General features: G+C 30.7%; 1 protein-coding gene and 1 long non-coding RNA gene across 2 annotated transcripts in view; both read left to right on the forward strand.

Annotated features, from left to right (window-relative positions):
- Positions 1-2,059, forward strand: part of LOC132062169 (sesquiterpene synthase 14b-like) — an 8,370-nt gene extending 6,311 nt beyond the window's left edge. Inside the window, exons 2-5 of the mRNA XM_059454794.1 lie at positions 3-28; positions 591-963; positions 1,475-1,699; positions 1,858-2,059. Coding sequence (XP_059310777.1) covers positions 3-28; positions 591-963; positions 1,475-1,699; positions 1,858-2,059 — 826 coding nt within the window. The remainder of the gene's footprint in view (positions 1-2; positions 29-590; positions 964-1,474; positions 1,700-1,857) is intronic.
- Positions 2,060-5,797: 3,738 nt separating this feature from the next.
- On the forward strand, positions 5,798-7,204 carry LOC132062783 (uncharacterized). The gene is made up of 2 exons (XR_009416252.1): positions 5,798-6,081; positions 6,853-7,204. It is a non-coding gene; the product is annotated as an uncharacterized LOC132062783 (long non-coding RNA).
- The last annotated feature ends 9,777 nt before the right edge of the window (positions 7,205-16,981 follow it).

Genomic DNA, 16,981 nt, shown 5'->3' on the forward strand with positions numbered 1-16,981 from the left:
AGACAACACAGGCATTACGTATCTTCAGGTTCAGTTCAAGTGTGTGATAATCAAATTCAATAGTTTAAATTGTTTAAGAGGGTGCACTTTTGTTGACTCTTATATTTTCAACATAAAATACTTCAAGAGGACATTAATTTTTGAAGAATGTCTAATCCTTATTACGTATAATCCTTATTACCTAGCCACAAGACTAGTATAATTTTTCTAGGTTATATAGTACTTTTCTTTTGGAAATGTGGTTGAGGTAGTCAGATATGAGTGAACTTGAATTTCATTATAAACATACAACATGTGGAAAGAAACAATTTGATGATGATGTTGTTGATGAAATAACAAAATCCAATATTTCATAGTTGAATATGCTTTCTCTTACATAGCGAACAATATAAACCATCGCGTTTTAACTTCAATATAGATTTGTGCTTTATGAAATTTTTGTTGTTGACATTTTAAATATTTGTGTAAGACGACTCGAACATTATCATCATATTAAAAAGGCAGGACAAAAACACATATCGATTATCGTATTCACTAGCTAATCTTGATTTTGTCCTTGTACTAAAAGAGTCTATTACCTACTCTTTCAGATGTGTTCAAAAAATTCACTAACCAGGACAGAAAGTTCAAGGAAACTCTTACTAAAGACGTCCAAGGATTATTAAGCTTATACGAAGCAGCACATCTAAGAGTACATGGGGAAGAGATTCTTGAAGAAGCTTTGAGTTTTACCATCACTCATCTCGAGTCCATGGTCCCTAAAATGAGCAACTCGCTCAAGGCCCAACTTAGTGAAGCCTTATGCCAGCCCATTCATACAAATCTACCAAGGATGACAGCAAGAAAATACATAAGTATTTATGAGAACATTGAATCACATAATGATTTGCTTTTGAAATTTGCAAAAATTGATTTTAATATTGTGCAAAAGGTGCGCCAAAAAGAGCTTGGCGAGCTTACAAGGTACATACACTAATCTTATCCTCTTCATTCACATGAATATGGTATAACTATGGGCCGATTGCGTCAGTCATAATGGGTCAAATCAATAAACATGGTCCAATGCACTCAAAATTTTCTTTGCTCAAATAAATGGTCATAATTCAACTCGCCCGATACGACAAACCTCTTCTCCTCTCTATCTTTTACTATTTAAAGAAAATGTCAAAGCTGATGTATTTCTTAAAGTATTAGCCTAAGTTGATCTTCGAAATGTACATAATTCACAATCTTCAAACTTAATTGTGTATATTTGGGTTCGATTTATACTATTTTGACCCGTTTTGCCCCACTAGTTTGATGGGTCATTTTGTATTTAATCATCGGATCAAGACAACAAACAAAGTCATGACCCAATCCGTTTAACTTGGACGGATTACTTTCAAACAGGGTCTTCAAACAGTCTCACCTTTAGTACATATACTTCGTGTAATGAGATAGACTTGCAAAATTAGCCGATACCCTTATTCTATAGGTGGTGGAAAGATCTGAATTTTGCGGAGAAATTTCCATATGCAAGAGATAGATTGGTGGAGTGTCACTTTTATACAGTAGGAATATACTTTGAGCCTCAATATAGTCGTGCAAGAGAAATGATGACGAAAGTACTCACCATATACACTGTTATTGATGACACCTATGATGCTTTTGCAACTTATGATGAACTTGTGCTTTTCACTTATGCAATCTATAAGTGCGGGTAAGTTTTTACTGTCTAAAACATAATCGCTCTTTTAATTTTATCATTGATGACTAAGAAAAAAAACATGCGTCAACTACATTTACTACTATGAGATAATTTGTATAGAAATGTGAAAATTTAGCATTGTAATTGTGGTTCAAACCCTTAACATACAGATGCAACATTAGTGTGATTGATTCGGTACCGCCCAGTCTGAGACCTACTTATCAAGCACTAGTAGACGTTTATACTCAAATAGAAGAAAAAATGATAAGAGAAGGTAAATTGGATCGTCTGTACTATGCCAAATATGAGGTAAGCTCCCTCATATCTGGCATAGTACAGACCCTACTGGACCCTGGATACCATCTTTTTTAGTGGTAGATAGAATACTAAGATTATTCTCGTACATTACTTAGTCAATTAGCATAACTATGGTCTTTGTTGAGTCATATGTTGTTTTCATGCATATTTCACCATTTGTTTCCAAATCTAGGATAATATCGGCCTCTAGGGTTAAATATCTTTTGCTCAATATATATATGATTATTCTTGTACATTACATAGTCAATTAGCATAACTTATGGTCTTTGTTGAGTCATATGTTGTTTTCATGCATATTTCACCATTAATTTCCAAATCCAGGATAATATCGGCCTCTACAGAGTGAAATGGAGGAATATAGACCATATATTTCCAAATCCATGAACTTATTTGATTGTGACACAGAGTTTTTTAAAAACTTGTTTTAACCATGTCACCAACTAGCTCGCGGAACACACCTCAATTATCAGTTGTTCACTTTTCCTACTTGAACTATGACCAACTAGTTTACAAAAAATGTTCCAGTTTACGACTTCATCTGTTCCAGTTTATGGTAATGATATATGTTAAATTTGAAAACATTTATCTTCAAACTTTTATAAATGTTAGAGATAAGGGCCAAAAACACACCTCAAGTATCACTTTTTTTTTATTTTCCTACCTGAACTATTAGGTGTGAGAGTTTCCTACCTAAACTATCACCAACTAATCTGCAAAACACACCTCAATTATCAGTTGTTCACTTTTCCTACAAGAACTATCACCAACTAGTTTGCAAAACATACCTCATTAAAAGCGAACAACTGATAGTTGAGGTGTATTTGCAAAGTAGTTGGTGATAGTCTAGGTAGGAAAAGTAAACAACTGATAGTTGAGGTGTGTTTTACAAACTAATTGATGATAATCTAGGTAGGAAACTTTCACACTTCAACTAAGAAACTCATAAAAATGAGATACTTGAGGTGTGTTTTTTGACCTTTATCTCTAACATTTATAAAAGTTTGAAGATAAATGTTTTCAAATTTAACATTTATCATTATCATAAACTGGAACAGATGAAGTCCTAAATAGAGTTAGCTGCCACTAAAAGACAAGTGATATAATACTATGATCAATTTGTGTTGTTAAAACGCATCACCAGGGACGGAGCTAGCTCATTGATTGTGGGTTCGGCCGAACTCAATAGTTTTGCTCCAAACTTTGTAAGTTCATTAAATATTTTATTGAATATGTATAAACTGTTAATTTAGAACCCAGTAACTACAAAGCCTAAAATCCCGAACCCATAAACTCCAAATCCTGACTTCGCCTCTTCCTATCACGTACGATTTTGTTGGTTTTTCAGGGGGGAAAGCAGCATTTTTTCTACTCTTTGTGACATGAATATACGTAGTTAATGCTAAATTGCATTGTCATTACACGAGATGATTTTAAACGTGGTTAGTTTAATTTGGTCATTAAAATTTAAAGAAATATCACATGCAATATTCCAGAACCGTATAGAAATTGGAGATTTGCTACTTCACTCTCAATTCATAATTCATATATGTGAAAAATTCTCAAACGCAGAAGAAGTTTATTTGCATTTGATTTTTCACGTCTACCATATGAGACCTCCTATAATAAAATGACAAATTTAATTCTTGGAAACTTTGTCATTTGTAGAAAAACAGGCAAATTTGTTCATGTACGTATAAAAATTGCATAATTTTGTCATCCGGTTCACTTTGGTCAATTCATACCTTTGGTTGTGAGCAAATCCTTTCGTATTACACTTGTCATTGATGAAGCTCCAATGCGTACTGAGTGTTACTTATATGTAGGGGTGTACAAAGTAAACCGACAAATCGCATTAAACCGATACACTGAGTCAAATCGAGAAAAAAATTCGACTAGTGGTTTGGTTTGACTTGGTTTGGTGTTGAGCAAAAAAACCCACCCATAATTGATTTGGTTTGGTTTTAGCTAAATAAAGTCAAACCGAACTAAACCAACCCGACATTATATGTATTCAATTTTTAAAATATTTCATACATAAAAATATTTATTTGCAATGTAATTTATAAATATTTCTTAGATTTTTTCATAATTTTTTATCTATTATCATATTATTCAAGCTTCAACTTAGAATATATATATATATATATATATATATATGTTAGTAACTCATATAAAGTCCAAACCAAAATCAACTCAACACCAAGGGCCCATTTGACTTAAATTTTAAAAAAGCAACTTATAAGCCAAAAAAGAATAAGTTGGCCTCAACTTATTTTTTTCGGGCTTATTTTAAGCACAAAATGGCTTATAAGTTGGTCGGTAAACACTAAAAAGTAAAAACAAACTTATAAGCTAAGCCAATCAGGCTCTAATACTAACAAAAAGAATTCAATTTACCACTAGGAATGACAATAATGTTAGATATATATTCTCTAGGTTTGCATAATTTGTTTAGAGAGTGAAAATACATAACTTAAGTTTTTTTCTTGTCATGTAATTAATACTTATTAGCCGTACTTATTTTAGCATGACTTAGTATTTTTAGATTATGGTCATTTTCTTTATGGCTTATTAATTAGCAATATTTATTTTAACCGATTTTATTATCTTTTATTGAATACTTTAATACAATGTCCTCACTCTTCTCATATTTTGTGTTATTTTCTTATGAAACACCTTAATTATATAGTTGTATCTTACTAGGACTTAAAAAATATTTGAAGTAAAAGTTATATGTTTTGTATCAAGACTATTCCGGAAAAAATCCGAGAAAACCCAATAACCCAAGAAAACCCAAGGTTGAAAAACCTGAATTTTATTGGTTTGATTGGGTGTATACATTTAAAAACCCGACGCAATTGGTTTGGTTTGATGTTTAAAAAATCCGAACTAACCCGGTCCATATACACCCGTACGTACTTATATGTATCCAAATTCTTCTAGAATAAATATGATTTAAGATTGCTCTATTTATGGAGCTCTTTTAAAAATGAAGTCATAAAAGAGCAAATATGACCCTTGATTAAATCGTATTTGTTCTTATAACATGAATTTTCTCATGTACAAAAATTATTTGACCCTTGGTTAAATATAAATCTTACTAATCTATTCGTGGAAGGGATGTTGGGGAATTTGAAGGATGGGTTTAGAGACTAATATATAGAATTTTACGAATTTTGGTAAAAGGAAATACTTATAAAAATTTGGTAAAAATGAAAAAGGGTGAATCGAAAAAAATGAACAGAACAAAAGTTTTTTTCTTTAAAATTAATTCAAATCAACTCTAGCTAATTGACTCCGAAATTGATATACAACTTTCTAATATCAATCCCAATTCTTTTTAATAGTTGATTCAACCTAAACCTTCAGAAATTAATAGAACCGTTTTATCGTCTTCAACAAGTATTTTCCAAGCTTAAAAAAAATCTAATAACAGCGTTCTTCAATTCTATTTTTTTTTCTCAACTAAACAAACCCAAACCATTAAGAATGTACAGTATAAAATTAATGAAATATTACCCATACAGTTATAATCTATATATAATATAAAACTAGGCATGGATAAGGTGATGTGGCACCTCTCTATGACCTCCATTGCTATTTATCTTCTTTCCTTTTTTTTGGCATTTTTTTCCTACACTTCTCTACATAATCTACTACTTAATTAATTAGATTAACAAAAACAAAAGTTTAATAAATTAAATACTCCTTTGGCAAAAGTCAGCTCACGTACAAAGCGACCTTCTAATTCAGCCCCCGACTACATATTGATTGCTACATTAATTTGTTTACAATAAAGTCAGCTGTTTCGGTTTCTTATTCTTCCTCCGTAGGCCTCATCTTGTTGTTCTGCTTATACTACCTTCCTTTTCCCTCTTTCTCCTCCCCTTGCCACAGTTAAAATTCATTCCTTTTGATCTTCAAAATTTTTTATATTTTGCTTGATTTTCTATTCCATTTTTTTGTTAAATTTTTTTACTTGTGCCTATGGTTTTGTAATCTTTTTACAGTATATAACCTTCACATCCTCCATTAACTTTGGAGTTCCCCTTCTTCTCCATCATCTTCAATTTTAGGTACGTAATAGAGCAGAATATTCGATAGTTTATTTTCCCATGTTTATCGATTTTGGTTGCTATACTAACATTTTTCATACCGCCGTATTAATATTTTCCTTTTTATTTTGCAATTTTGTAAAAAATTATTGGTGTGCCTTTTCTATCTCGATGAACGCTCTTCGATTAGGTTTATTTTTTTCCTTTTTATGTGTTCTCGAAAACCACTTCATGGAATATTGTTGTCGATGTTGCCCGAACTTCAGCCAATTTTACTAATTAGTCGGCCATATGATAAACAATGTGTGCAAAAAAAGTTCTCTCTTTATATATATGAGAAGTGAATAACAGACATTGAAGCATGCGATCAAAAAAAGTAAAAGCTTGAGAAAAAATTGTCAATATCTTCCCCTTGGCTACATAATTAGCTTCCAGTTACAATTTCTTCTTTGTGTGTCGTTTCTATCCCAGGTAAACGCTCTTCAATTAGTTTTTTCTTTTTCACTTGATTTGCTCGGAATGATTTCAAATGCATGCAGAGGCGGATCCAGGATTTCAACTCTATGGGTTCAACCTTTTAAAATTTTTGGGGTCAACCTTTTAAAATTCTTAGTTTGAACCGGTTATAGTTTAAAAGATATGCATTCATGTCTTCTATCTATTGCAATTTTAATAAATTTTTACACATAAATTTATCTTCCGTCGAAAGCAGGGGTTTAATTGAACCCACACCTATCATGCTACATCGCCACTGAATGCCTGATTGTATTTCATTATCATGACATGTTGCAGTTGTGCATCCTGAAGGATTCATGGAAATTCAAGATAGATGGATAGAAGTGACTATACATTGAAGAGTCATGAAGAATCATCATTCTACAAACATCAAATTATCAACATTGAAGGATTGGTGGTGGCAACAATAATACTTATTTAGTGAAGATTTTAATTTTCTTTATTATATTATTGTTGATAGTTATATATAAAAAGGCTGAAACTGATGGCAAGTTAAGAAGAAATAGGAGAAGTAACCAAAGTCATATTGTTGGATAATTTATGAGAGAATTTCCTAATGTATATTGCATACATGTCGAGTTTATGAAAATCTGTTGTGAATAGGAGAAAATGTATTGTTTTTACGATCCATTATTATTCATATCAGAATGATGGATATATATACTTAACTTGTATATTAGTACTTTAAGCTTTAATTTCGTCGGTTGAAATGTGGTGTTTAAGGATTATGGTCCCACCATATATTTAAGTCCTTTCTTTTTCTTGTTATCAAAAAGGGAGTTGGGTAAAGCAAACTCTCTCCTTGGAGGAGTCTCCTGAAAAAGAAATTTAAATTTGATCATGTTTTACTTAAGTAAAAAGTGTGGTAATGTCTCTGCTCTATTTTGTTACATCTGAAAAGAATATGTGGTGGAAATAAATGCATAAATGAGTAGCTTGTGAGAATAGAAAACTACCTTAGGAAAGTATGTTTTTCTTTAATTCTGGAACATTTAAAAAGCATTACGAGTTAATGAAATACTTAAGAATGTAACTAATAAAAACACCAAGAAATTCAATAGAGGGTAAAAAAAAAATGATTGACTAAAAGGTTGTGTGGTAATGCCTCGAATAACAAATTTATTCATGTTTTACTAAATTTTTATTCCGCACTTGGTTGAGTGCTGAGTTATTTATTTAGAGTAACAGGGATAAAGTTCAGTTTGTGATCACAAGGATGACTTTTCACGCTCAAGTTTTTGTCTGAGGTTCGCTCACTGTGTCGCAGTCAAGTCCCCACTTGACTCAGCCTTCAGCAATACTTCAAATTTTAGGGGCTTAAATTATTTTATCCCAATAAAGTAAAGAACATAATTTCACGTACTTTAGTTTAAAGAATTCCCCCAAAGTATAGTTACTAATTGTTATTATTTGTATTATTTATGAAACGAAATTAACGAAGAATACCAAAAGCCTAAATTATGATAACATTTACTTCTATTTACTGCCACTAATAAATGCTATCATAAGTTCAATAACTAACAGTATTATTTATGAACAACACTAAAATAGGAAGGAACGTCCACAAGAAAAAAAAATTCAATTAAAAGAACTGTTCATTAACTTTTTCGGTTTCTTATTCTTCCTCCGTAGGCCTCATCTTGTTGTTCTGCTTATACTACCTTCCTTTTCCCTCTTTCTCCTCCCCTTGCCACAGTTAAAATTCATTCCTTTTGATCTTCAATATTTTTTATATTTTGCTTGATTTTCTGTTCCATTTTTTTGTTAAATTTTTTTACTTGTGCCTATGGCTTTGTAATCTTTTTATGGTATATAACCTTCGCATCCTCCATCAACTTCGGAGTTCCCCTTCTTCTCTGTCATCTTCAATTTTAGGTACGTAATAGAGCAGATATTCGGTAGTTTATTTTCCCATGTTTATCGATTTTGGTTGCTATACTAACATTTTTCATACATGGTATTAATATTTTCCTTTTTTACTTTGCAATTTTCTTAAAAAATTATTCGTGTGCCTTTTCTATCTCGATAAACGCTCTTCGATTAGGTTTATTTTTTTCCTTTTTATGAGTTCTCGGAAACCACTTCATGGAATATTGTAGTCGATGTCGCCCAAACTTCAGCCAATTTTACTAATTAGTTGGCCATATGATAAACAATGTCTGCAAAAAAAAGTTCTCTCTTTATATATATGAGAAGTGAATAAACAGACATTGAAGCATGCGATCAAAACAAGCAAAAGCTTGAGAAAAAATTGTCAATATCTTCCTCTTGGCTACATAATTAGCTTCTAGTTACAATTTCTTCTTTGTGTGTCATTTCTATCCCAGGTAAACGCTCTTCAATTATTTTTTTCTTTTTCACTTGAGATTTGCCCGGAATGATTTCAAATGCATGTAGAGGCGGATCCAGGATTTTAACTCTATGGGTTCAACCTTTTAAAATTCTTAGTTTGAACCGGTTATATTTTAAAAGATATGCGCTCATGCCTTCTATCTATTGCAATTTTAATAAATTTTTACACATAAATTTATGCTCCTCGTCAAAAGTTAAGGGTTTAATTGAACCCACACCTATCATGCTACATCGCCACTGAATGCCTGATTGTATTTCATTATCATGACATGTTGCAGTTGTGCATCCTGAAGGATTCAAGGAAATTCAAGATAGATGGATAGAAGTGACTATACATTGAAGAGTCATGAAGAATCATCATTCTACAAACATCAAACTATCAACATTGAAGGATTGGTATGGCGTAATAATACTTATTTAGTGAAGATTTTAATTTTCTTTATTATATTATTGTTGATAGTTATATATAAAAAGGCTGAAATCGACGACAAGTTAAGAAGAAATAGGAGAAGTAACTAAAGTCATATTGTTGGATAATTTATGAGAGAATTTTCTAATGTATATTGCATACATGTCGAGTTTATGAAAATCTATTGTGAATAGGAGAAAATGTATTGTTTTTACGATCCATTATTATTCATATCAGAATGATGGATATATATACTTAACTTGTATATTAGTACTTTAAGCTTTAATTTCGTCGGTTGAAAAGTGGTGTTTAAGGATTATGGTCCCACCATATATTTAAGTCCTTTCTTTTTCTTGTTATCAAAAAGGGAGTTAAGTAAAGCAAACTCTCTCCTTGGAAGAGTCTCCTTAAAAAGAAACTTAAATTTGATCAGGTTTTACTTAAGTAAAAAGTGTGGTAATGTCTCTGCTCTATTTTGTTACATCTGAAAAGAATCTGTGGTGGAAATAAATGCATAAATGAGTAGCTTGTGAGAATAGAAAACTACCTTAGGAAAATATGTTTTTCTTTAATTCTAGAACATTTAAAAAGCATTACGTGTTAATGAAATACTTAAGAATGTAACTAATAAAAACACCAAGAAATTCAGTAGAGGGTAAAAAAAAAAAAAATGATTGACTAAAAGGTTGTGTGGTACGTTCCTCAGAATAACCAATTTATTTATGTTTTACTAAATTTTTATTCCGCACTTGGTTGAGTGCTGAGTTATTTATTTAGAGTAACAGGGATAATGTTCAGTTTGTGATCACAAGGATGACTTTTCATGCTCAAGTTTTTGTTTGAGGTTCGCTCACTGTGTGGCAGTCAAGTCCCCACTTGACTCAGCCTTCAAAGACTACTTCAAATTATAGGGACTTAAATTATTTTATCCCAGTAAAGTAAAGAACATAATTTTACGTACTTTAGTTTAAAGAATTCCCCCAAAGTATAGTTCCTAATTGTTATTATTTGTATTATTTATGAAACGAAATTAATGAAGAATACCAAAAGCCTAAATTATGATAACATTTACTTTTATTTACTGCCACTAATAAATACTATCATAATTTCAATAACTAACAGTATTATTTATGAACAACACTAAAATAGGAAGGAATGTCCACAAGAAAAAAAAATTCAATTAAAAGAACTGTTCATTAACTTTTTATTTGTTCTTTATGTATTTTTATCCTTAGACATTTGATTTATAGTTTTAGTTTGAATTTTCTCTCGATTTGCTGGGATCAAGAGATTGGTATCGGTATATAATTTATATATTTATTTTTATTTTAATATTATAAATATTTATAATTAAATTTATTAAAAAAATGTCTCGCCGCGCGATGCGCGGGTCTATTAACTAATATATAAGAAGTCAAGAATTGGGCCAAAATGACTAGATATTTTACTTTTAGCCAAGTTGCAAAATGTCTATTGAAATTTTTTTAAAAAGAAATCTGAAAAAGTTTTTCAAAAGGGTAACTTTTTGAAACAAGAAAAAACTTAACATTAAAGTAATAGTTATACGAAGGAGGTAAACAATTAACAAAGGGAAAATAATGATCTCACGTTATTCTGTATATTTGATCGTTATTAATTCAAATATTGGTCCAAATATGACGTTAAAGTATCTGAAATTGAGCAGATATGTTATAATTCGTTAATAGTTTAGTTCACATATGCCTTCATAGTTCAATAGTTGATCCAAATATGTCCTTAATTTAACTGGAGCACCCAATTAACCTAATTAGCTTATTAATTAGTGAAAAGCCAAATATACCCTTAAGGTGTGCAAAATTGAGAAAATATGTCATTCGTTAATAGCCCTCATGAATGATATTATGATATTCATCAAATTTAATTTTCTCAGATTTAATCAAGTTAAAAGAATTAATTTTTTTGGGCTAACAACTGATTTTCAACCCAGCTGATTTTTATATTTGTTTTTCTCCGCTGAGAAAATTGACTTTTGAGAATTGTTGTTATTTTGGAAGATTATTGATTTACACTATAATTAAATTTTTAATGCAAGTTCCGGTGCTTTTTGTTTTTATAATAACATGATGGAAATTATCTCATCCTCAATTTAGAACACAAAGGTAGCGTAGAAAATATGTGAATCGGTTATAAAAGGACTTTGGTCTATTAAAACTTAGCTCTGATACCAATGCGGAATTTTGAACATTTTTTTCTTCATATTTAGCTCTGATACCAATGCTGTATAATTGATTTTACATGACTTGATAGTATAAATTCTTTTTACATGCTAATGTATAGAAGCTAAACTACTCAAGTCATTGCACGATATTTAAATAAACGTCGAAGAGAAATATCAAAGTTCAAATTCTCAAGTCATTGCATAGAAAGGTTCAAATGATTGCTACAACACAAAATTCCTATCACTTGTAATAATACAATTTAGTCTAATACCTTATCAATCGAAAACATCATAATTCAAGTCTCTGCAAATAGCACTGGCTCTAATTTTATTTCGTTCCCCCTCAATTTTTTGTTTTTGTTTCTTTATTTGCATTTTTTTTTGTGGGGGACGGGGGAAGGGGGGGGGGGGGGATTTAGACTCATGATCAAGTAAAAAGAATACTATAAATATTTCTTAACAAGGTTTACTGACCGAAAGAATTACATCCTTCAAAATTAATTTTTCCATTGAAGTATTCAACTTTGCATGCAAAAAATTTATATAAGGGTCTAAAACACTTTGTTCATCATATGACAAATGTAGAATGATAGAGATCTCATCTTAACTTAAGGTTGATCTAAGCTAGAGACTGAATAAAGAATTTTATTAGGATCCATACCTAAAGTTAACATCATATGATACAATTGAGACATGCATTGTGAATAAGATGAATTCCCTTAATGTCTTTTTGAGAAAGAGCTACGATAACTCCTAATGATGTTGTTATATTATTATTCTTATAAGTGAGATCAAATACTTTATGGAAAGTATACTCTTGACCTTTGTGAAGTCCATCGATCTTGCAATAAGACTGATAAAAACAAATAAGTTTTAGATAATGTGATAAGTTTGTTCGTTCCCCTAGCTTTCATCTCTCAATGTTAGTATTCATCCAAAGAAAGTACTTTCGCCATTAGAGTTTTTTCGATTTCTACTTATTTTACTGCTCAACCGGAGATTCCCACTTCCATAACTTACTCTAGTTTGGTAGTTTTTACCACCTATTATGGTCAACAAATCATAGAAGCCAGATAAATCAGCCAAAGTTTCATATTTATCCCGTCACATGCAAAAATTCTACGTTAATGAAACTTTTCGCAGAAATTTAAATTTTATCCCTCAAAAGTCCTAAGTAATACTAATATTATCAACTAATCAAATGTTTGGTTATTAGTCTACTATCTGGCTGTGAGAACCATAGATTTCATCATATGCTACAGTCTATGTCATAACATTACCTCTAGAAATTATAGCTTACAACTTAGTTTAATTTACTATTCACATTAAAACACATGATCAATTGAGATTATAATTAACTTAATTAACACCAACTTTCCAATTTACTTTAATAGTACTATTTTACATGATTAGTGGTCTTTGAAAAGCCCCCTAGGGGTCTAAGAAATCAAGCATAGCTTTAGAGAGCAAAACCTAGTATCGAACAACCTGGTTAAGGAAGGAATTCAAAAATCAAGAAATTTAATATATCTATCAACTATTATCACCATCACCTTTTGATTTACCAACACTAGAACTCGATAAGTTGGGGAATACTTTCCCTACAACGGTCTCTAAGTACTACATGTAATATTTAGGTCATGTATGGAACTTAGATGCTGCATCTAGCATCAATGACTATACTAACTTTGGTTAGTTTTTAATATATTAAATCGTCTTTCCAATAAAATTAAAAGCACATGTATGTTAACCCTCATGCTCGAAACTAGAAAATAAAAACAGAACGTCGCAAATTACTGTGTGTTCTTAAGAAATTTAAGCCCAATAAAGTAATGAAATAGTGGTACCTTAAATTTCAGTATACTTGATGCCAAGAACAATGCAGATTGCACGATACTGTTTTAATTTGAAGAAAAAAAAAGGACTATTGTCCTTTACAAGTCGAGCGAGCGACGGCAACCGCGATAGCGCGAAGACTTACCTTCTTCTCAACTTTTAAGCTGGTGTAGATATTTTTTTTGTTATTTAAATCAAATAAGTTCTTCTCCTTTCTCCAAGGTGGGATAACATCCATTCATTTCTAATTTACAACCCAACCCAAAAGTCATGAATTCAAATCATATTCACGAAAGAAAAAAACAATATATTCTATATAGTACTACTACGTAGTTAAACGAAAAAGGCTTAGAAAAGTTATATAAAGCACGCATGCACTATCATCAAAGGATGTGGTATAGCGGATGGGGCTGCTTCTCCCTTAATTAGATATCTCGGGTCGAGCTTTGGGTATGGAAAAATCCTTGGTAGGGAGCGCTTCCCCACTAATGAGGCCCTACGTGGAGCGAATCTGAATATAGTCGGGCTCCAATACAGATACCGGACATTGGGTGAAAAAAAAAAAACACGCATGCACTGTCCAATTCCAACCCGATTATCATGGAGTCTTCCCTTGACTGGTAATTTACGAAACATACAATTCAATGCAAAATATTCAACACGTGGTAAATTTTTTGTGTGGTGGAATTTAAAGGCCACCATGTTTGATACTTTACACAATTAGCTATCACTATAACTTGCATCTAATTGGACTATGCTGTGCTGTACTCGACAGCTCTAGTAAATGTGTAGTAGTTGTACCTAAATTGTCAACTTTCTGTATTATTAATTACTAAAACAAATTTGATTTGCAACTACTACTGTCAACTTCAAATTGTTACCCAGCTCCAAATAAAAATAACAAAGAGAAAAAGGAAGAAGATGATGGAGGAGGAAAAAGAAGAAATTTCCTTAGCGAGAATCTAAATTTGTTAGTCAAGAAATTATACCGCATAAATTCGCGGATATTTAATTATTAGAGGTTAATCTTGTGATTTGAATTCAGAATTCTGACCCAATTAATTTGATTTTGTGGATTTCAAACTTCATTAGCATTAGTGTTTTAAAAGGCATGGACATAAGGCGAGACGTTTTACATATCCTTGCTACGCGTCATATACTCGAAACATCATGTAATGTGTTCTTACGTACTTAATTTTTAATGTTTTATAAATTAATAAAATAAATATATAAATAAAAAATACATTAAAATTATAAAATAAAATAAAAATAGTAGGAAAATGTATATCTCCATTATTAACAAGCTAACATGTGCACGGACTATTAAAAAAAATCTTGAAATGAATGCTGTAAAGTTGCATTACACCGATAACATGCCTGATGATAATTAGAGTTGTAAAAATGATACTATATTCTAATAACTAAAATATAAAAATGATAATAATATAAAGTTATTATTTTAAAACTTAAAACTAGATGACAAATTGACACTCATTATAATACAAATAGCCAGAATAGAGCCTTCAAAACAATATCTAAACTAGAGAGATACCGGGAAAAAAATATTCTAAAACTAAAAACTATCTTGAAAAAGATAAAGACGATGAATGCTAAAATAATCTTGAAGAAAAAGCATAAACAAGGAAAATGCAAGCATGGAAGCATAGTAAGAACCGGAGGACAATATTGTTTACTTTATAGCTTGTATAACGGTCAAAAATCAGGTGTCAACAGCTTGCACTTTGCATACACAGTTCTAAATTGTATCTGTTATTCGTAAACAACAAAAAGAAAAGATTATGAAATTAGGATAAACAATTAGAATTTTTCTTTTTTTGACTATTTGAGATTTTTGAGTTAGCTATTGGATATTTAACTTTAAAAAAAAAAAAAGATTTTAAAACAATTTTGGCTCAAATTTGAAAAAGTTCTCGGGGTTATGCCCCACATGGAACTCCCAGAATGGAAGGTTGGGGCTTGCGTCCCACGATACTTACTCCCCGCATGTACGCCTCAGTGCGTTTTTTATACGCCTAGCCCCGGGACTCGCCCCTAAAATGCCTTTGAAAACACTGATTAGTATTTGGAGCTAAACGAATTGAGTTGGATGAACTCGTACATCTACTTGGCCCCTATTTTTTTATTTGGTACTTCCTTCCTTTTTTTTTTTTAATTTATTTGTTTATTTATTACATAGGGGTAGGGGAAGGGAAAATGGAGAGAGGATTACAAGGTGGAAAATTGAATCCTCACCAACAAGGTGAAAATTCAAATAGTCAACCAACTGAGCTACTAAGATTCCCTTGGTACTTTCTTATGACTTGTCAATTTGTCTTTTGCAAGCCCCTTAAAAAAATATAAAATAAAAATAAAAATTTAAATAAATTAATTTTTTTTTTTTACACACATACTACTCTTCTTTTCACCATAGAGATAAGGGTCAAAAACACACCCTAACGATCACTTTTTTTTTTAGTTTCATACTTAAACTATCATAAGGTTGAGAAAACTACCTAAACTATCACTATCTATTTTGCAAAACACACCCGAACTAAATGTGTGAACTCACTCTCGCAAAAGCGCAAGTGTTCGAAATTTTCTCAAAAAATTGTCCTACATAGGTATAAGTAATGTTATGGTGGCACCTACATGGAAATTAAAAAATAATATTCTTTTATAAAAAAAAAAAAACTATATGTTTTTTTAAAAAAAACTGCATTATTTTTTTTAAAAAAAAATCAACATTTTAAAAAAAAAAATCTGGATTTTAAAAAAAAATTGTAAAAAAATTTAGAAAATCAGAAAAAAAAAAGATTTAAAAAATGGAAAAGTTTGATTTAAAAAAAAAATGTGAAAACTAAATAATCAGTTTTCTTATTTTTATTTTTTTTTAAAATAACTTTTCTTTAAACTATTTTTTTTATTTTCTATAATTTTTGATTTTTTTTTTTACAGGTTTTTTTTAATTTCCATGTAGGTGTCATTGTGACATTATTTATCCACGTGGACAACACTTGGCAACATTTTTATATAAAATGGAGAGTATAGATCACATGTCATTCAAGAATAATTTGAGGTGTTTTTTGCAAACTGGATAATGATAGTTTAGGTAGTTTTTTCAACCTTCTGATAGTTTAGGTATGAAAATAAAAAAAAAGTGAAAGTTGGGGTGTGTTTTTTACCGTTATCTCTTTCACCATATAATCTCCCTTCACATTTATTGGAGTAAGGACTCCCTTCGTCCATCTTTACTTGTCCATATTTGATTTTGCGCACCCTTAAGAGGCGATAAATAAAATGATAATTTTACTATATCACCCCTAATTATTATAAGTCATTAATATTGAAAAAACGAATTGGAATACTTAACAATAAGGATAAATAGGCATAAAACGGTAAATTATCTCTTGATTTTGAAAACTAAATGTTGATATCTATTGTTAGTAAAAGTGGACGAATAGATTATTAATTTGTTAAATTTAACAAATACTTTGAACCAATTATTAACCATAATAACTACTACTACTAAAATAAATGGAGAGTACTTGTTACTTTCCGCAATTAGACACATAAAAATTAGAGTACCTAACTAGATCCAAGTTTTGAGTATG

The sequence above is a fragment of the Lycium ferocissimum genome, chromosome 7 (genome assembly GCF_029784015.1).
Source record: "Lycium ferocissimum isolate CSIRO_LF1 chromosome 7, AGI_CSIRO_Lferr_CH_V1, whole genome shotgun sequence".
Taxonomy (NCBI): Eukaryota; Viridiplantae; Streptophyta; class Magnoliopsida; order Solanales; family Solanaceae; genus Lycium; species Lycium ferocissimum.